Source organism: Sinocyclocheilus grahami, unplaced genomic scaffold (genome assembly GCF_001515645.1).
Source record: "Sinocyclocheilus grahami isolate Dianchi unplaced genomic scaffold, SAMN03320097.WGS_v1.1 scaffold879.1, whole genome shotgun sequence".
Lineage (NCBI taxonomy): Eukaryota > Metazoa > Chordata > Actinopteri > Cypriniformes > Cyprinidae > Sinocyclocheilus > Sinocyclocheilus grahami.
Genome location: NW_015506058.1, coordinates 414,515 through 436,382, shown reverse-complemented (window position 1 = coordinate 436,382; position 21,868 = coordinate 414,515). Strand labels below are relative to the sequence as shown.

General features: G+C 37.9%; 1 protein-coding gene across 1 annotated transcript in view; it reads left to right on the top strand.

The window, feature by feature from the left end:
• The window catches only part of LOC107563586 (ankyrin repeat domain-containing protein 45-like), a 16,466-nt gene extending 11,174 nt beyond the window's left edge, over positions 1–5,292 (top strand). The window contains exons 2-6 of the mRNA XM_016248475.1: positions 3,389–3,726; positions 4,468–4,635; positions 4,711–4,805; positions 4,920–5,058; positions 5,261–5,292. Of these exons, the coding sequence (XP_016103961.1) occupies positions 3,389–3,726; positions 4,468–4,635; positions 4,711–4,805; positions 4,920–5,058; positions 5,261–5,292 (772 nt within the window). The remainder of the gene's footprint in view (positions 1–3,388; positions 3,727–4,467; positions 4,636–4,710; positions 4,806–4,919; positions 5,059–5,260) is intronic.
• The last annotated feature ends 16,576 nt before the right edge of the window (positions 5,293–21,868 follow it).

The following is a 21,868-nucleotide window of genomic DNA, read 5'->3' as shown; positions in this document are numbered from 1 at the left end:
ACTAGCCATGATATTTTAAAGGGGTCATATGATGTTGCTAAAAAGAACATTATTTTGTGTATTTGGTGTATTGAAATGTGTTTAATGTGGTTTAAGTTTAAAAAAACACATTATTTTCCACATATTGTACATTATTGTTGCTACTCTATGCCACGACTTTTGTCGATTTTTACAAAGTAAAGGTCTGAAAAGCGAGGTGTGCGGTGATTGGCCAGCTATCCAGTGCATTGTGATTGGCCGAATACCTCAAGCATGTGACGGAAATGTTACGCCCCTTACCATATGCCCTGTCCGGCCGGAGCGACGAGACAAAAACATGAAAACCCATTATAAACGAGGCATTTTTTGCATCCAGTGCGGACATAATTACAGATTATATGACTTGTACTGTCTTTTTACGCTGCGTTGCATCGCGCTGCGTAAACATAAAACCATGTCTGCATTTGTGATCGGAGAAATGACAAAAAACAAGCGCTACTCTACACTGCTCAAAACTCGCGTTTGAATCGTCAGTGGCAAATTCTTTAAATATAAAAAACTTACTTACAGTCTGCGAGTCAGAACAGCCGGCATTGTAGTCTACTCTCCCAGGATCAGGAAACAGTCCTTCATAAAATGTGCTGCACACATCTGAATATTTGGGTTAAACTGTTCTGGAACAGTGTTGTAAATACAACTTAACCACTGATTTCTAGTCATGTCCTCTTTTGGAAGACCAAACAAAGTAGTTTCGCTTTCACAACGAAACCCAGCGTCACACATGGCGGCCTAGAGTGAGGAATGGCCGGAGGGCTTGAGTGAGCTACGGCCTAGAGTATGCAGAGGCCGGCTTGAGTGAGCAGAGGCAGGTGGGCTTGAGAACGGCGCGGCCGACGGATTCGACAAAGGAGCAGCCGGCGGGCTTGCGGCAACCACATGTGACGACCCCGGGCTGAACTCCGCTTCGTCCACGGTGAAAAACCCATTATAAACGAGGCATTTGTTGCATCCAGTGGGGACATAATTACGGATTATAATGACTGTCTTTTTACGCATTGCGTTGCATCGCGCCGCTTAAACATAAAACCATGTCTGCATTGCATTTGTGATCGGAGAAATTACAAACAACAAACGCTACTCTACACTGCTCAAAACTCGCGTTTGAATCGTCAGTGGCAAATTCTTTAAATATAAAAAACTTACTTACAGTTTGTGAGTAAGAATAGCCGGCATTGTAGTCTACTCTACCAGCATCAGGAAACAGTCCTTCATAAAATGCGCTGCACACATCTGAATATTTGGGTTAAACTGTTCTGGAACAGTGTTGTAAATACAACTTAACCACTGATTTCTAGTCATGTCCTCTTTTGGAAGACCAAACAAAGTAGTTTCACTTTCACAACGAAACCCAGCGTCACACGTGGCGGCCTAGAGTGAGGAATGGCCGGAGGGCTTGAGTGAGCAGAGGCCTAGAGTATGCAGAGGCCGGTGGGCTTGAGAACGGCGCGGCCGACGGATTCGACAAAGGAGCAGCCGGCGGGCTTGCGGCAACCACATGTGACGACCCCGGGCTGAACTCCGCTTCGTCCACGGTGAAAGCCGATCCGGCGATCCACAGCGCGAAGTTGATGTATTTCCTCAGCGACCAGCACGGATCAGCTCCAGACATGACGAAGCGGATATTGTCCTCTTTTGGAAGAACAAACAAAGTAGTTTTGCTTTCACAACGAAACACACAGTGCCTTCACGACATGGAAGCAGCAACAATACTACAGCGAGAATAAAAGTTACGCCTTCTTTCTTTGCGTAAACATTTGGGCGGCGTTATGCAAATCTTCCCACATAGTGAGGTAGATATGTGTGGGCGTGTTACAACGAGCCGTTTTAGGGGGGTGTCTTTGTCTTTTCAACTTTACAGATCTTCTTTATGAACCAAGAGCTTGTAACACTCCAAAGAGAAAGGAAAAATTTAAATCGCATCATATGACCCCTTTAACAACAAACATGGTTTCAGTTGATTGAGGAAGTTTTTGTGGAATGTACAATGACATTACGTGATGACAAAAGTGAATTTGCACTCACAAATTTCCCTGTCAGGTGACTTTCCATTCCTTATCATCATGAGAGAAATGACCTTTTAGGACATCAAATTACCTTTTTCCCCTTTTAAATTAAATATCACATAATTTTACCACAAGAAATGTCCCTATAGTTCCTAATAATTTCCCTCCTCTTCCTCTCATTGAAAAACATTTGCATACATACTAAACAAAGTGGATAGTACATTTATTCACATACTATACTAATATATCATCGAGTTTACTTTTCATTTCAAAGAATCAAAATATATGACTTCAAATACATATTTTGTCTTAAATATGATCCTTTTTTTCAATGCCAGTCCTTTTCCTAGACGTCAGATGATTATGTAATTTCCACAGAGAAGTCTGAACCCTTCAAGGACTTTCTATTCTTTCTTTTTTTAAATGATATCTTTATGGGTAATGATACAACATAAGTTAGTTCTACATACATAAATATTCTTGTCTAAGATTGCAGCTGATAAATACATTTACTTACTTTCACACTTATTTATTTCCGCAGAAATAAATCAACTTGATGCTAAGCTTATTTTGTTCTTTTTCTTAGAATCTACTTTCTATAACTGCTATCAACAAGATAACATGTAATTGCTCAGTTGAGCTCAGATTCTCAGCTCTTCTTATTTGATAAAACAGTCCACAGCGACATCTCGCGGCCGGTGACAGTAATGAACGAAGTGACTGCCCGGTTGCCATAGAGACATCGAAACACAACCTCACCATTCCGCAAGTCATGCTGCGGTCAACTGAGGAGAAAACTGTACTTTTGTGTGCTTTAGATGATGATGTACAGGGACTTAAGAGTATTTTGGAAAGCAAGAGTGGCAACGAATCTCAGCAATCGGAGAATGTTCTGTGGGAAAAAGATGAGGTGGGAAGAAATGCGCTGTTTGCTGCGTGTACTTTTGGTCGGAGCGGCATCGTGCGCGAGCTCGTACAGAACGACGCTGACGTCAATGAACTCACAGCGCGCGGTAATTAGCGAGCAAAGTTACTTGTAGGCCTAATTAAGAAGTCTGAACCCTTCAAGGACTTTCTATTCTTTCTTTTTTTAAATGATATCTTTATGGGTAATGATACAACATAAGTTAGTTCTACATACATAAATATTCTTGTCTAAGATTGCAGCTGATAAATACATTTACTTACTTTCACACTTATTTATTTCCGCAGAAATAAATCAACTTGATGCTAAGCTTATTTTGTTCTTTTTCTTAGAATCTACTTTCTATAACTGCTATCAACAAGATAACATGTAATTGCTCAGTTGAGCTCAGATTCTCAGCTCTTCTTATTTGATAAAACAGTCCACAGCGACATCTCGCGGCCGGTGACAGTAATGAACGAAGTGACTGCCCGGTTGCCATAGAGACATCGAAACACAACCTCACCATTCCGCAAGTCATGCTGCGGTCAACTGAGGAGAAAACTGTACTTTTGTGTGCTTTAGATGATGATGTACAGGGACTTAAGAGTATTTTGGAAAGCAAGAGTGGCAACGAATCTCAGCAATCGGAGAATGTTCTGTGGGAAAAAGATGAGGTGGGAAGAAATGCGCTGTTTGCTGCGTGTACTTTTGGTCGGAGCGGCATCGTCCGCGAGCTCGTACAGAACGACGCTGACGTCAATGAACTCACAGCGCGCGGTAATTAGCGAGCAAAGTTACTTGTAGGCCTAATTAAAAATACTTATAACGTGCCCACTTTAACACCTACAGTAAAAGTTTTGTAGATGAAAACTAAAGCCTGAACTGGTTTGCTGGTCTGAGCTGATTTAACCCTATTGTTGTGGTCACACTTGTTATCCATCCAAACAGACCGAGGAAGCCTAACACATTTGAATAAAATACGTGTACTATATTTTGTTTCAATTACATTGTTTCTTTAATATTTTGCATTTTATATTCACCTCTGAATTGTGCACTATTTGTTTCTATATAGCCTAAAATACAATTATTGGAAAATTTCATATAGCTACCAAGTTCGCCAAATTGTTTTTGGACTAAAATGTCAGAGGACCACCAAAGGGTTAAAGGGATAGTTCACCCAAAAATGACAATTCTGTCATCATTTACTCATCCTCATGTCGTTCCAAACCTGTATGAGTTGCTTTCTTATGTTGAACACAAAAGAGGAACAGTTGGTGGTTGCCATTGACTTCCATAGTAGGAAAAAAAAAATACTATGGAAGTAAATGGCAACCACCAACTCTTTGATTACCAGCAATCTTCAAAATATCCTCTTTTGTGTTCAACATGAGAAAGCAACTCATACAGGTTTGGAAGGACATGAGGATGAGCAAATGATGACAGAATTGTCATTTTTGGGTGAACTATCCCTTTAACAGTTTGACAATAAATAATCAATATGGTTCACTCTTACTCTAGGCTACTCACCGTTGCATTATTCTGCCATGTGGGGTCAGCTGGACACTTTAAAAACTTTGGTTGAGCTCAATGCTGATTTTCAAGCTGTCAATTTCCGTGGAGAGAAGGCTGTTGATGTGGCCCGGCGTTATGACAAACTGGACTGCGCAGAGTATCTGGCATGGGCTGGTGAGAAAGTGAAACATTTCAGCACAAATCTTGTTATGATTAAGGCAGATGATGATTTTGTTTTTCTCCTGACAGAGGCCAAACAAAGTTTGCAAGCATTAATACAAGATGTCAGAGATATTATAGCTGATCCAGAGAAAGTTCAAGGGAAGCTCAATAAAGAGGACAAGGTCAAAAAATGATTTATTAATTCCTTAGTGAAAAGTTACCGATTGTCTTTTTAACATTTTTAACAAACCCATAAGTACACATTCTCTTATCATTGTTTGTGTGTTGCTGTATAGACCATGTTTATAAACATCTGTTCTGCAAAATCTGACTGGATACACAACACCAAAAATGCAACAATTCAAGACTTCATTGAACAGAAGAAGCACCTTGAAAACATACTGGAACCTATTCTGCTCAAGCTTAACACACAATGTGAGAACTGATCTATCTGATTTATCCGATTTGCATAGAAGCTGACAACTGGGTATTTTACTTAATTCAGTATCAATCAATGCAAAAATGAATGTATACTTTTTCATTTAACCCAGGGCATTTCTACTCAAAAAATATATATTTGTGCTTTTTTTTTGTTGTATTCCCTAAATGTAGTTTTGTGTTTCTTATTTATTCACAGCTGAAGCCACAATGAAGACAAGAAAGCCTTAGAAGCATTTTGTCATTCAAATAAAAATAAATATATTTACAAAAATTGGTTACATTTACTTAATACATGCTCTGTGTTTAGTCTTTTCAAATATTAAAAATTAGACGAACACTGTATGATTCCTGACACGAAATTGCAACAATTTTGTTTTGAATTATTATTTTTTTAATATTGAAAACGTACTTTTATTTTTTGGTTTAACTGCACTTAATTTAGAACATGCACATGCACTTTTAATTATTTACTGATAAAGAGAATGAAGTTTATATTAACACTCACAAATTATTGTGACAAATGAATACGTTTATAGTCTAAAAGCAGAGCTGGCTGGTGTTCTTGTGATGCGCTTAATGAACACTAGATGGAGACTGAGGACACCTTTCGTGTTCAGCTAAATTATCTCTCAATATCTATCAAATTAAATACATGTATTTTTCATTCAGGTTATGTCTATAAAATATGTTATTCAAGAACTAAATGCAACGCATATAAAAGTCGAATCAAATTAAATGAATTTTTATGACATTTTTGCACGAGGTTAACCAGCAGATGTCTCACTCGATAATCAGTTCACATCGGTCTTACTATGTCGATCAATGTTGGCAAAGTCTCAGATCGTCCTCATTTCACATTCAACAAACACATTATGTAGCCTATTTCTAAAATGTTCACTGAATTTGAATCGATGTGTAAATGTAGTGAAAGCTGCCTGAATCGATTTAAAACGTCAATGTGTGTTGATCGAGTCACTCGGTCATCCTCTAGTTTTCCCTGAATCCCAGCGCTCAGGCTGGCAGTGGCATGAGATTGAGGTGGAAAAGCGGTCTGGATTTTGTAGTGTGAAAAGGGCTGTCTGTCCTCACCACAGAACCGGGAGGACGGGAGGGAGGCAGGCCCAAACAACGAGTCACACTTAAAGTGGACGACAGAACAATAAACTGATACTTGCTGTTATTTTGATGATTTTTGCCGCATGGACAATGCAGTAAACTCCTTCCCTCGATCCAGGAAAACCGACGTCTGGATTCATTCAATTATTACTGCTGTTTCCATCTGACTCATGGACACAGACAAGAAACAGCAGTCCATCCGAATATTACTTCAAGAACTGCTGCTTGTTGCTACTGTTTTAACTTTTGGCTGCTGGTTCTGTTTAAGAAAACTAGGGTGACCTGAAACTTTGCACATTCGTATTTTTTAGGGTTTGATAAGTGTTTAAATACACTTTCGACGCTTTTTTTATATCCGTATTTCCTTATTTTATTGTATTTTATTGACGACTAGGTAGCTACAGTGACCAGTAATGTAAACATAGATTAGAGTCGCGCGTACATAATTTATATTCCAACTGTGAAACAGAAAAATATGGGAAACTCCAAACGTTTAGTTTGAACATTGTCATACTACTGTCGCTAGTTTATCCGGCTTTATTTAAACTCTTTTTAGCTGTATGGTTTGATACTAAACCAGCGGAAAGCATTGTGACTGAGGCTCTCCTGCCACGCGCGTGGAAATCCACCGGACTGGAGTCTTCACCTGGACGTTACCGTGGAGGTGTATCGAGCATGGAGACGGATTCAGTAACCGGTGGCGACGTGGACTCGGTTCAGGGAGGCATGATTTCTTTAGACCCTGTGGTCGATGGGATTTTGATGGACTCGTTTTGCCAGCAGCAGGGATGGGTGCGTGTGTACGGTAAGTGATATTCAGTGGCCGCGCTGGCTTCAGATCAGTTCACTTTAACACCTCGGTGATATAAATCACAAAAGAGGTGTTTTAAATATAATTATGTGCTTAAATGCATTAAATAACCAACTGATTTGGGGTTTTATTTTCTATCACCCTTTAATACCGAGGGGAATTCAGAGTCTTATGTTTACCGAAGCATTGTCAGACAGGACTGTATATGGCAAGCCGTTTTAACATTTAGCCTGTTTCTTATCAGGGAAATTTCTAGCGTTTCATGAGCCCCCAGCCCCCCATCCCCCATTAAGTAGCCCAATATTTAGATTTTATTGAAATACTGTTATGGATATATTTATATAAATTTATATGAATAAAAACAGAATCAAGCTACCCACACACAATAAGATGCTTCATCGCTGACAAACGAAAGAAGACATTGCACATTTTGTTTCCTAGAGTGGATTTTAGGTAAATGTCCATATCAATCAGCACTCCATTTTTATTATTATAAAATACATTTCTATGAGATTAGATCAACAGAGTGATACATTTTTGAATCTGGCATAGCTAGTTCTGATTATAAACTGCTAAACACACAACATGCTGATATATTTTCAGGGAAAATTATTCTTGGGTCGGTCTTGGAACACAGTTGTCTTTCACTGGTTCTTGTTCCTCAGTTAAAAGGGTTTAGCGATGCCCCATTCCTTGTAACTAGCGTTTTTTTCCACTAAGGTAACTGTTTATTATGTGCCAGTAGTGAATACTTGTTTATTTAGTCAGTATTACTCTTCTTCTACCAGTCGTTCCCAATACTAGTAGCTTGCTTTGCAGTTTAAATGTATAGGGGTCTGTTGATCAGATATCAACTATTAATTTTAAACTCAAATTTATACAAATTGCTAGTTTCGTATTCCATTTCTTTCTATTACTGTTGTTTATTCCTTAGTTTCTTGTAGCTATTCAAATAATCATTACTGGCATATAATCAAGTTCTTTTTAGTAATAATAGTAACATATCTTAGCTGTAATTTAACAATTGCTTTATGAGCCACAGATCTACAGAACCGTTATTAGTTGAGCAAATACTAGTCACTGTTGGCGTATGTACTGGTAATTAAAAAGAAGTATGAATAACATTAAATTAGCTGCTGGTTAGTTGTATGGGATATTAAAATGAAACGTAAAGTTGGCTTGCCATAGTACCACAGCTCTAATAGAAACATGTTGGCTTAATGGTTCATTTTCCTTCTTGTGTGTGACTTATGCTATACATTTTCAACTTAAAAAGATACTAGGTTAAGTCATATGTCCTTATACATTATACAGTGTGTCTGATGGTATCATGGTACAATACATTTTGTGCCTTTAGTGTGCTTGTTTTAACTGTAGTGTAATTTGTAAAGAAACAATGGCATGAATATATGATAGATTCCAATGTGTGCATTGATTTGTGGTTAAAGGAAGGGCTGTGTGGAAAATCCTGGTTACACATAATAGGTTTGAATGTTGATCTGGTTGTGGATGATTATGTCTCCTAGTTGTAATCGGAGACGGGGTGCAATAGAAAAGGTTTTAGCACATTGTTGACAAACATGAAAATGTGTTCTTGTCACGGTTTCAATTAGAGTTTTAATAGGGGTTGTTAGTTTGTTAATGCACATGCACAATTTTAATTTTTGATTTACAAGACAGAGTAATAGTAAGCCATGGTTACTGATTGTGTTTCCAGATCTGTGTTGTTAAATAAAGCTTCTTTAAGGCTGTGTGCACCCTATAGACATGTTGCCAGGGGCTGTTGTCATGGCAGCCTGTTGTCTTCTTATTTAAGGATGTAAGTCGAAACCAGGGACTTCACATTAAAGACAGGACATCCAGTTATGTCCACCCACTGCCACTGACTCTTCATCTCATTTTCCATCCCCACTAATTCAGAGCTGGACCAACTAAAATCAAGTTCTAAAAGTTATAATATAGATCAGCCAACAAATTAAAGGTTAAGATCCCTTAAAAATAAAAAAGTGTCATAATTTACTCTCAACCTCATGTCATTCCAAATCCATATTATTTTCTTTCTTCTGTGGAGCACAAGGAAAAATTAAGAAATTTTACAAGATCTTTTTTTTTCTGTGCGCTTAAAATGAATGGGAACTGAAGTTTCAAGCTTTAAAAAAAGTACACAAAAGCAGCATAAATGTATAAGAAAATTGGTCCATTTGACTTGTGGACATATTCTATGTTTTCTGAAATCATATGATGGATAATCTTGATGTGCTCTGTAGCTCATTTTCATAAGTAGCAATTCCTGATTTGTTCAAGAGAGACAAATCTTGAAATGGTAATCAAGTTCACAAAACATGTCTAGATTTTGAATCAGACTGACTCAGTGAGTGAAGTCACTGGATATAATGAATAGTCAAGCTATTTAATGATTTCATACAACTTGGAATATAGTCATACAGGCAACCATTATGATACTTTTATAGCATTTGGAAATCAGTGACCATCACAGTCTTTCGAATAACTCCTTTTGTGTTTCACGGAGCAAATAGTCATTCGGTTTTGGAACGACATGAGGATGAGTAAACTATGACACAATTCTCATTTTGGGTAAACTATCCCTTTGTTTTGAAATACAGAGCAGTCTAATCTTATTTTCTAGGCCCGCACTGGGAAAAAGTTCAAATCCAGATGATGTGTTGTAATGTGTAAAGAATTCACGTTTTCTCTGTTCATGTGCTGTCCAACACCCTATGACATAATTTTAATTTCTTTGGTATTTGTCTTTAAATCGCTCCCACTGGTGTAAGCTCAAACTCGCAGCGAGACAAAAGTGAGTCATTACTGACATTACTGACCTCTCACATTAATGCTGGCCTCAGCATGGATGTCATATCATCCACTCTGTGTGTATGTGCTGTACATGTGGAAGAATTGACAATAAAGCAGACTTGACTTGACTTGATCCATAATTGATACCACGGCAGCTACATGCTCATCATGTTAAACACCTCTTCCTCAGATAGAGGGAAGTGAATCACAGTTTTAAAATAATTAGCAGTGCAGGGGCTTTAGTTTTGGTGTTGTTCATTCAGTGACTTGTTATTAGGAAGTCTAATAGTAATAACAAGTCACTGAGGGACACTAATAACATAACTGTTCTGTTATAGTTCATGTTCCGCTCACACAGGCTTATTCAAGGTCCAATTGTGTTCAGTAAATGGTGTTTATGTGCTTTAAATGTGGGGTTTGTATTACATTAGGTGGCCTATTCTGTGCACTTTTTGGGTCTGTTGTTGTCTGGAGTTAAATTTTGGAAATATATAAATGCTTTCTGCAGTCGTTTACGCAAAGCTCGGGGTTGGCGGGTGTGTAGGTAGGTCAGATTTGGCATCTGTTTGAGCCTGCTGGTTCAAAAAGTTTTCCTACATTCACCGAGCTTCTTACATCATGCCCCTCATATTGAAATGGAAAGGTCCGGGACAGTTCTGCCATGGTGGATGAAAGTGAATGCTGTCGAATGTTTGTGAAGTTGCTGCTTGGATGTGTTTAATCTTGTAGAGGAAGACGAGAGAGGGTGGGGAGGGGTGGGAGTGAATGGTGGGATTGTGTTGGCGGCGGACGGCTCAGGATGTGCACCCCGCTGCACCACCTCCCCTCCGCCCAGCGTGAGCTGTTCGTTCGTTCGTTCATTGTAGCTGTCAGCAGACAGGGCCGGGACTATGATGTAAGCAGACCGTTCCGAGAATGACCTCAGTGGACTGGATTCCAAAATTCCAGAGCAACCGGCACCAGTGCGTTCATCGTGGCATTCCAGAGCTGAAATAGCTCAATAAGGATGCTGGCCGGCTTCTCTCCCACTCACTTCCCTTATGTATCTATTAAGAATAATGTTTTCCATGCCAACTTGTCTATTTGTGGATTTATTTCGGCCACGGCTGTTCTTCTCAGCGGTGGTTACAAAACATTTCCGTGTGGACTTTCAATCAGAGAGCAGAGCTGCTTCACACTTTATTTTAAGATCCAATTCTCACTATTAACAAACTGTTAACTATGACTTTTGCCTTAAACTCTTAATTTGTTGCTTATTAATAGTTAGTAAGATAGTTGTTTGGTTTAGGTGTTGGGTAGGGTTAGGGATGCAGAATATGTTCTTTATAAGTACTAATAAACAGCCAATATGCCAGTAATATGCATGCTAATAACAGGGCTCCAGACTTATTCTTCCCACTGGACTAACTTTCTCAGTTGGTAGCACGAGCACATTTTTTTTTTGCTACAACATGGGATTAATCCATGCATGCTGATGAACTGTTATCATAGTTTATAGTTATATGGAAATGAAAGTGGTTAACATTCAAGCCGTTCTTTTTCATCAGTAGTATTAATTTATTTGTGATTTGAATTTTGTGAACGGGAGTTCCTCTTTTGCTGTGTTATAAGCCGGGCTTCAGATGCTTTCACTTTTGAATTCACGATCTTGTCACGTTTTACAAGAAAAAATAATTGTGTGTTTTGCTTACATCTATGCGCCTTTCACTTTTTAAGACTAAAACAAAAGATGGATTCATTGTTATTTTTAATTAAAGAGCACAACAAAAATAAAACGGTAAGATGCAATGACAAACTAGCTTATAAAACGTTTTTATTAACAAAAACGAATAAGATGAGGCATGGCATACACCACATGCTGTATTATATACTGACTAATAAATTACAGAACGTTTAGCAAACACTGAGGAATCAAATAAAAATAAATAAAAGAGAGCCTCCATAGCATAATGTGAGGTAAACAGCAAAGATAAGCTTTTCAAAATGAAAACAAAAAGAAAAGTAAAACTAAATTTGCTGCCGGTGGCGGTGCTTGCATGTTTTTTTTCCCCCACAAGAATACCAACATTTTTACCTTCTCTGGTTTAAGAAGTGATCTTTTACTTTACTTTAGTGTGAAAAGCATCCATTGTTTCCTCAATATTCGTGTCATTTTTGCTGCGCGCTCCTGATGATTCGGCAAGTATAAAAAACCAGGCTCTACACTCAAAGCGCTGCACAGTTCAAACGAGTTGCCGTTTGATGTTTCTCATATGCAACAGAAATGGCAGCGCATATGAGTTGAACAATGTAGTGGTCACACCAGTGCGACCGCGCACAAAATTTAGTCACACAGGCAGAAAAAATGGTTGCAAAATGTGACCATTCGGTCGCAGTCTGGAGTTCTGTAATAAGCATCTAATAGTGAGAATTGGTCCCATACTAAAGGGTTACTGTTAGGGATGCATGATATTATAGGACTGATATCGGAATCGGCAGATAATGGCTTTAAATATACATATCAGCATCGGCCCGATATGAAAAATTATGCCGATATCTTGCTGATAAGAGGAATAGGTTATCTCACATGTGCTCATGGTGTGTTAGCAATTAGATCACGTCAGCAGTGTGACTCATTTTTGAAGTAAAGTTTTCCTGAATGGTGATTAGATTCACTGTTGTAGAATCACTGCACTTAAACTGAGAATGCACATACAGAATGACGCATTCAGTGTATGATAGAGTAATAGCACGTGCAGTGGCAGCAGCGGCAACCTCCCCGGGTCCTAATGTCCATTCGGTAAGGAGTTTTAATTCCGTAGGGGGCGCTGTTAGCCTACTTTTAATAAAACGAAAGTAAAATACACAAATAACGTTTAGACTGTGTTTCTGATTAAAGCAGTAAATGTCATAAAAACATGAGTATGTTTTGATTTAAAGGTCAAAAGCTATAGCTTACATTAATTTTAAAAAAAAATCACAAACATGACACTTGTAAATTAAATGTACTGTCATTATAAAAGAACTTAATTATTGTTTATTTAATTCTAACAAATAAGTTATTATTAAAAACTGACCAAAATTAAAAAATAATGCTTAAAATTTCCATACAGGAACAACTTGGTGTTGTTTCCAATCAAAATGAAATAAATCGGTATCAGTAGGGCTGTGCCATTAATCGCATGCGATTGACATGCGCATCTCGTCAGTAAAGCCGGTCCCGTGATTAGTAGTAAATCTCCATCATAAATCTGCGCATGACAATCGCATGCAATTAATTGCACAGCCCTAGGTACCGGCATCGGCTATCGGCCAAAAAGAGTTGAAAAATATCGGCATATCGGATATCGATAAAAATCCAATATCGTGCATCCCTAGTTACTGTTTTAGCAAGTCAGGCTAAGTTCACATTACACGACTTTAAATGTCGGCAGATCGCTGTGCTGTTCAGACTACATGACTTGATTGTCTGTCTTTAAAGGGTTAAGTTCACCCAAAAATTAAAATTGGCTTGTGTTTTACTTACCCTCGAAGCATCCTAGGTGTATATGACTTTCTTCTTTCAGACGATTCCAGTCGGAGTTATATAAAAAATTGTCCTGGCTATTCCAAGCTCTATCATTGCAGTCAGCGGGTGTTGCAGTTGAACAGTCCACAAGTCGTCAAATAAAGCGTGCGCATTCATAATAAAACGTGCTTCACACGGCTCCGGGGGGGTAAATAAAGGCCTTCTGTAGTGAATCCATGCGTTTTTGTAAGAAAAATATCCATATTTCAAACGTAATAAACACTTTTCTATCACTTCCACCATCTGTCATACGTGGAAGCCGTGCCGGCGGATGTCGTAGCACGTCGGCGTTGCGTGATAAGTGACGGAACGCGGAGAGACAACAAAACTAAACGCCAGTCACGAATTAGAAGTACAAACCAAAGATTTGCAAAGAAAAATGTCGGAGGATTTCGATATAAGCCAAGAGGAGACTGGTTTTCCTTTGCTAAAGTGAGGAAACTTTGCTTCCTTTGCTCCTATAAACAAACTCACGAGACTAGCATATCTCAGAGGCGCGCGCTATGCATACGTCATACGCCTTCTGCCGGAACGTCGTCCATCTACACACTACAAAATTATCTACACCCTACACAAGCTGACAACGTTTTGTCATGAAAGCACACGCGAGAATTGGAACAGGAATGTTTATTTGAAAATGGATGTCGGGAAGAAAACTGTTGTTTTTCTTCCGATGACCTCAACCCATGCCTTGCTCTCTCATTGGTTGTAGCTTGTCACGACACCTGACACCACGTGATGTCGAGTTGACCGACCGGTCCAGATATTTGGCACGGTAGATATGTTTGCCTCGCCCGACGCATCAGCGAGCCTATTTGATGCGTCGTTGTGTAGTTCACACATAAAGTTTGCCGAGCCCCGCTGATCAACCGCTGATTTTCCCCTGATCATAGCCCGACCTGTCGGCAAGCTCGTTAACTTGCAAATCGGGCTTAAAATCCTGTAGTGTGAACTAGGCATTAGGCTGACGTCAGATTCCTGTGCCGCTGATCTGTATGTTTAAGTTAGGGATACACTGCTTATATCTTAAAAATTTTCATGCTATTTTTAGTTAATAATAAAATTCTACACTATTTTGTCAAATATAAATAAAATAACTAAAAAACTATTGTTAATACTACACATTGATCGCAACGTGGAAGTACTGTATGAAAAAATGGATTTTCATTTTGAGATGAAGACTGCAAGACAGTAAAACAGTTTTTCTATTTAATATAACTTTTTACGTTTTATGTATGTTTTATGTATATTTTATTACATGATCTTTTAGAAATGTGAATCAATCATATGATCCTTCAGAAATAATTCTAATATGCTGTTTTAGTGCTCAAGGAACATTTCTTGTCAGTGTTGAAAACTGCTGTGGTGTTTATTTTTTGTGAGAAATGGGATCATTTTTTTAGGATTCTTTGATGAATGGAAGGTTCAGAAGAACAGCATTAGTTTCAAATGGAAGTCTTTTGTAACATAAATGTCTACTGTCACTTTTGGTTAATTTAATGCATCCTCCTTGCTGAATAAAAGTGTAAATTACTGACCCCAGACTTTTAATGGTAGTGTGCATATCCACTTTTGATATTGATAAATGAAACAAATCTCTCATGTTGGCCAATATAAGCTGTGTATCTATGGATCAGTAGAGTAGCAGCTGTGTCTAATTTTGTTGTTGATTTTCTGCAGGTTCTGTCTAAAATTCAATTGCAAAGTCCGATTTAATTTAGTTTAAATTACTAAATGTGTCCTTGACTTGGCTCTCCATTAATCCCTGATTTTCAGTCTTATTATGCACCTTATAGATAAGGATTAGACCCGGTTTAATGCGGATTGTGGATGCTCACTTTGTCATTTACTTAGAGAAAGACTCTCGTGTCTAAGCTTATTAAAGGTTTGCTGGAAACAGGGAAAATGAGGAGCTTATCTTCTAGCACTAACTCTTGAGGAACCGACTGGGATAATGACAGTTTTTCCGTGATTTCTGTCACAAAGAGTGATGAGTTGTGTGGAACACATGCTGCCTAGTCAAGTTCCTCATCAAGTTTGATGCAGTGCCCAGGTACTCCACATCAGCGTGTTGCCTGCGGTGCTGAACGTTCAGTTTGAAAAGCCCCTTAATTGGAGAGTCCTGAATTGAGTTCACTGTAGTCACAAGAGTTTCACATGCTCGACTGTGATGCACCAGGCCGCCTGCTTTGCTTCCTCTCCCAAGGCTGGTTCAAAGGTGCCTTTGTCTCCTTAGATCTTCCAAAACAACATGCTGATATTTTTGGGCAAGTCATCCGTGTTAAATAAATACTTTTTTAAAATTTATTTTTGGTTTGATGCTTTTTAAGTGTGAATGTTTTGAGGGTCGGTAGAGTGCAGCGGTCTGGTGTTTCCCAGGAGACGAATGCAGGTATCTGTCAGTTCTCCACCCTTTCCTTTCACTCATGGAGACTGAGTGGCTGGAAGACAATGTCCTGGGATTCCAGGCGTTACCTGAAAACACAGGAAGCCCCCTTTCCTGTTTTCCTGATCATTCTTGGATAAATATTTTGCTCCTATAGTCTTGCCATAAAACATGATGGTGAAGAACATAATATTGCCCTGTATTTTTTTTATATTCCTACATGATTTTCTAGAAGACTTGATACGTGTTTGTCAATCACAAAATTCTGTGGTCAAATATTTTTCTGTAATGACCACTAACTGGTAGTTTCAGATCTTGTGTATTACTCTGGGGTCTCTTCTCACAAAATAAGGTCATTTCTGATCAATATTTTGTTCATTTTTAATTTATTTGGTAAGTAATCATGCAATAAGCAGGATAATGTACAGTAAGGTGGTCATTATCACAAAATAAACCCTTTTAGGATGATACAAGATCCCTCTGTTTCACTTTGAGGTCCCAATCACCCTATTAGGACTTATTTTTATAATGAAAACCTGATTGGACAATATCACTTACTCAGTGGTGCACTAAAATTAAAAATGTATTTTAAAATTAAAAATGAAAATTTATACTAAAATAAAAATAGCATTACATAAATTTATTTTTACCTTTGATTTTTTTTTTTGAATTTCTGTCTTGTATTAATTATAATTAAATATATATATATTAAATAATATTCAAATGTCTCATTTTATATTGAATGTCTTGAATTGTTTACCATGTGTTTGCCGTGCAAATAGTTGCTTTCAGTGTTAAAAGCCAATTAGTTGAAAATTAGTTTTACATTATTACTTTTACGTACGTATTCATTTTATATTTTTTATATGAATAATTAATATTTTAATTGCTTTAATGTGACATTTTGCGTGACGTTTTCAACCTAAAATGTTTAGTGGGAAAAATGCTGTGTGATGCTACTTTAAAATTGTTGTTACTGTTCAATTAGCTTTGTTTTATTTGTAGTATGATTTGAAATTTGGCTTGTTTAGTGACTGATAATTTTGTTACCCTTTTATTTTTAAATTAGCTACTTATTATACAACTAAACTTTGCTTTAACTTTTTTCTTTATGACTTGGGAATGTCTGTTTCAACACCCTGATAACCTCTACAGCTTGTGTTCTCCCATCTGAACATTAATTCCACGTGCAAGAGATCTCATGAAAGAATTCTTGCCACTCTGGGCTATCGATTAGAGCGTGTCAGCAGACTGGTGGCATGTGCTTCCTGCCTGCTCTTTTAAAGACTGATACAGGAGTGTTACTCCCACCCCCCCAGGACTCATGGATTGTCAGAATTGATTGGCTTAATTGGTTTGATTGCGATAACACCCCTAAGGTTAAACAACATCCTCTTGTTAACCAGCTCATGTCTCTGCATTAGAAATTCACTGAGGATTTGGTGCCTTTGAATTTCTATGGTTGGAATTAGACTCATCTGTGCCTGTAAGTAGGCCAAACCAATTATAATATTCCTCAATTTGTATTTATCCAGTGTAGCTGTGCATTCGGCGATAATTCATTACAAGTTGCTCAAGGTCGGGCTGTATCCTCCGAGCGGCGTATTCTATTAATTAAATGCTCTCTTGCCCCGGGTTAATGTAACTCGTGTGTTTTATCTCAGCCCTTTGGTGGATGTGATTCATTACGGGTGAGTAGGTCGAATGCAAAAACGCATCAATAAAGCTTCCGCTCATCTGGAATCATCTGAGCCAAGCTGTCAAGAGGGAAGTATATCGTCTCTGGCCTGTATGGTACACCTGCCATTGATAAAGATGCACATGGTTGGCAGATACGGGGAAGAAAATGAGCAAGATATCCAAATGTGTATCTTTATCAATAAACCTGCCATTGATAAAGATACACATGGTTGGCAGATACGGGGAAGAAAATGAGCAAGATATCCAAAGGAAAACGATAAGGGATGGAGGAACATGAGAAAGATGAGTCGGTCTGATCCAAGATAAACCTTCAGGTTCTTTTGTTTAACATTCAGCGCTGCTATAATTGATGGCTGCTCATATTTGGTAGCCACTTCCTCGTCGTAAAAGCCTAGATGGTAATTTTCCACCTGTCTGCTCTGATTCACCAGGACCACTCTGAGCAAAAATGCCTGAATAAAATGGATAATAAAAGCCACGCTGCACTCTGACTTCCACAGTCTCATGTTACTGGCAGCGACTCTTGTGACGCCTAGGTTATTTGATATGCTCTCACAGGAACCAGAGCCCTCAGCCTTTAGATTTCGCCCTCAGCAGCACCTTCACGTTAGTCTGTTCTAAAGCTTTTACCGTTTGGTTTTGTAGGTACACTTAAGACAACCGCATTTATTTAGGAAGGCTTGGCATATGTAAACATTAATCCTGATGGGATTTCAACATCTTTGTTGCAATAAATTTGGAGCAGGTATTGTAGAGCTCTAGTTCAGTGAATGGTTTGCTCAGTCCACTACGCTCATATAACGCAATGTCTGTCATACACAATGCTTTACTTTAGCTGGCTTGTTTGAGGAAAGCATGAGGGACTGAATGACATCATGATGCATAACAAGGCCCCGCCCATTAGCAGTGCTAGCGTTTGATTGGTCGACACCAGCTGTGTGTGTCCATGTGTGTGTGCTCTCTTGCATGTCTTTCTCTGGAAGATGGACGTTGGTATGGTGTAGCTGCTGTTTTGTCGTGGGCTTGATGGCAGCAGTTGCATTATACCAAGCAATCCTTGAATTTTTCCCACTTATTGTCACTATTAAAAAATCATATTACTGCAATGCAATAGTGAATGTCAAAAAAATTTTGTACAGTAAATAATATGGTGTATACTTTACATATGTACAAATATATATATTTTTTCACATTAAAATAGGGCTGGACAATAATTCAATATCAATATGTATCGCGATGTAATTTTTTTCAATAACGGTGATATGATTTTCAAACACATTTCCGATATTTCGATATACATTACCAGTGTTTCCCATACATTGATTTATTTGTGGCGTTTGACTTTTTTTTTTTAATAAACATGAGCACTGCACGTTTCAAAATCAAAACGCGTCGCGGGTGTTTTATATGAATGTATCTCTGAAGGGAAACGACTGTCTTCAGAATAGTTTATATCGGAATTATATCGTATCGACCGAAATTAAGAAATATATCGTGATATAAATTTTGGCCATATCGTCCAGCCCTACATTAAAATTAATAAAATACTTTTTTATATCGTAGTAGGCTACCTATTGGAAAGGGGAATGTTAATAATAATGATTTATTTTTTTTAAAATAGGCTTTATATTCTGCAGTTATATATACATTACCATTCAAATGTTTGGGGTTGTTAAGGGTTTTGATGTTTTTAAAAGAAGTCTCTTATGCTCACCAAGGCTTCATTTATTTATTCAAAAATGTATAAATATAATAAAACTGTAATATTGTGAAATATTGTTATGAGTTAAAATGACTGTTTTCTATTTTAACAATTTGAGATGTAATTTCAGCTTCCATTACTCCAGTCTTCATGTCACGTGATCCTTCAGAAAATATTCTAATGATCTTGTGCTTGAGAAACATTTCTTATTATCAATTTTGAAAATTGTTGTGCTGCTTTATTTTGTGGGAACTGATACATATTTTTGGAAACTAATACAAATTTTTACTGACCCCAAACTTTTGAACTGTAGTGTACCAATTTATGTTTTAATTTCTTGACAATTTTTTTGAGATGTTTTTTATATTTTTGCTGCTTTTAAGTTTTCCATGCATAAAACACAAATCCGATTAATCATTGGATCCAATCAATCAATGAAATTCATTGATTCTTATGAGGAAATCTATTTTTTCTAAATAGAAAAATTAAATTGCACTACTTATGTATGCCTTATCAAAATAGCGGTTTTTGTATTCAGCCCATTATGTTCATTGTGCAATTTTTTTTAGGAACAATTTTGGTTGCCAATTTTATTCCGTGTAAAATCTGGGTCGGAATGCAAAAGCAGTTGAAAACCACTGTTCCTTCACTTTTAATAGTGAGCCATTACAGACATTATCTCTAATGTGGGTGCCAGGCAATTCTGTCAGATATGACGGTCAGGTCTTACTCTTTGAATCTTGAAATTGCGTGTTTCAGCCTGAAGGTTGTTATGGAGTGTCTTGTTGATATAGAGGTTCATGTTGTGCGCTGTTTGCTCTGCAAATGACTGGTAAGAGTCACAGATCACACTTCATTGCTTAGCAATGCTGTGCAAGCTGCCAAAAGAGAGCAGAGCACGAATGAAAGGCTAAAGATTTTCTTTACACACTTCCCTTAGTGCGTTTCATGCACTTTGCAGACCCTAAGGATATTAGGCAACTCTGAAAGCCCCATTTGATTCGTTGATCGAGAATGGCTAAATGGGGTCAGGCGCTGCGGGCTCCTCAGAGTCTGACTGACCGAAGCCACTGTGGGAAGCATCCAGAGTTTTACCGTGCTAATGTACAGCTACAGTACCACAATTTGAAAAGCTCTACAGTTACTTCATAAAAGATTTCAGATGCCTATCACTTAGTCTGAGATAAGCCCCATTGATGTGGCGCCTTCGCATAAATAGAAGTCTGCATCATTAAGACATTGAAGGTATGTGTACAGGGCGTGTTTGCCGTTCTGTTTGCTTTCAACATGATCTATTTGTGTACATTTTGTAAATGCATTGTCAGTCTTGTTTTGTGCATGTGCATCACTGTGAAATGTCTTTCCAGGTTTTGTGTGGGCCATCTCATCTATTTTGCACAAGACCTTTAGTCTTGCGTTTCCACTCAGTCTGTTACTATCTTATCAGAGCTTTGCAGTGGACGGCTTAAAAAAGCGGCTCAGCTGGACTGGAAACCGTACAGTGAGGCAGGTGAAGCCGAGCTCTTGTTCCTGACATCCTTTTCCCATCTTAAAGAGTCCTTTGAGGCACAAACTCTTGGGCAGCAGTTATACTCCAAAAGAGTCATAATTTTCCTCTTGGTTCTCAAATGTAAAGAGCTATTCTTAGTAAGATTGAAATAAAAATGTTAAAGTGATAATTCACATAGAAATTACAATTCTGTCATCATAGAGTACTGCAGTGATGATGTGTTTTTGTAACCCAGAAGTTCAATCTGGTTCCCTCAGCAAAAACCCATTGATTTGTTTTCCATTAATTATTGATTATTAATTGTATCTTCTTAATGATGGATTATTTTGAAGATAACAAACAATTATGTATCTTATATACAGTATTTATCCTGATAATCTTCGTAAATTAACACAATATTCATGAATTTTAAAGACTAAATTCGAATGTCAGAAATAAAAAGATAAGCATAGGCTATAAGGTCACCACCATTAAGCTTCCAACAACTTTTTCAGTCTGTATTTAAAAAGTATTTTCCTTGAAAGATTGAGTTCAAATAGTTTGCACAAGCATGGTTATAAACACATTGAGACCGTAAAAGCAGACTAGTTAGTAGATGAGATTACCTGTTTAATGTGGTTGTTTAAAGGGGTCATATGATGTTGCTAAATAGAACATTATTTTGTGTATTTGGTGTAATGAAATGTTTATTCGGTTTAAGGTTAAAAAAACACATTATTTTACACATAATGTACATTATTGTTTCTTCTCTATGCCCTGCCTTTCTGAAACGCGGCGATTTTTACAAAGCTCATCGGTCTGAAAAGCGAAGCGTGCTCTGATTGGCCAGCTATCCAGTGTGTTGTGATTGGCTGAATACCTCAAGCGTGTGACTGAAATGTTACGCCCCTTACCATATTGTGTTTCCATGTGTCCCGGCGCGACTATACAAAACCAATAAAACCCATTACAAAGGAGGCATTTGTTGCATCCAGTGGGGACATAATTACTGATTATAATGACTTATACTGTGTTTTTACGCTTTGCGTTGCGCATTGCGCCGCGTAAACATAAAACCATGTCTGCATTTGTGATCGGAGAAATTACAAACAACAAGCGAATCGTCACTGGCAAATTCTTTAAATATAAAAAAACTTACTTACAGGCTGTGAGTCAGAAGCGCCAGACTGTCCTTGCAAAGTTGCAACTGCCCCACTTTATAGAAACATTATGTC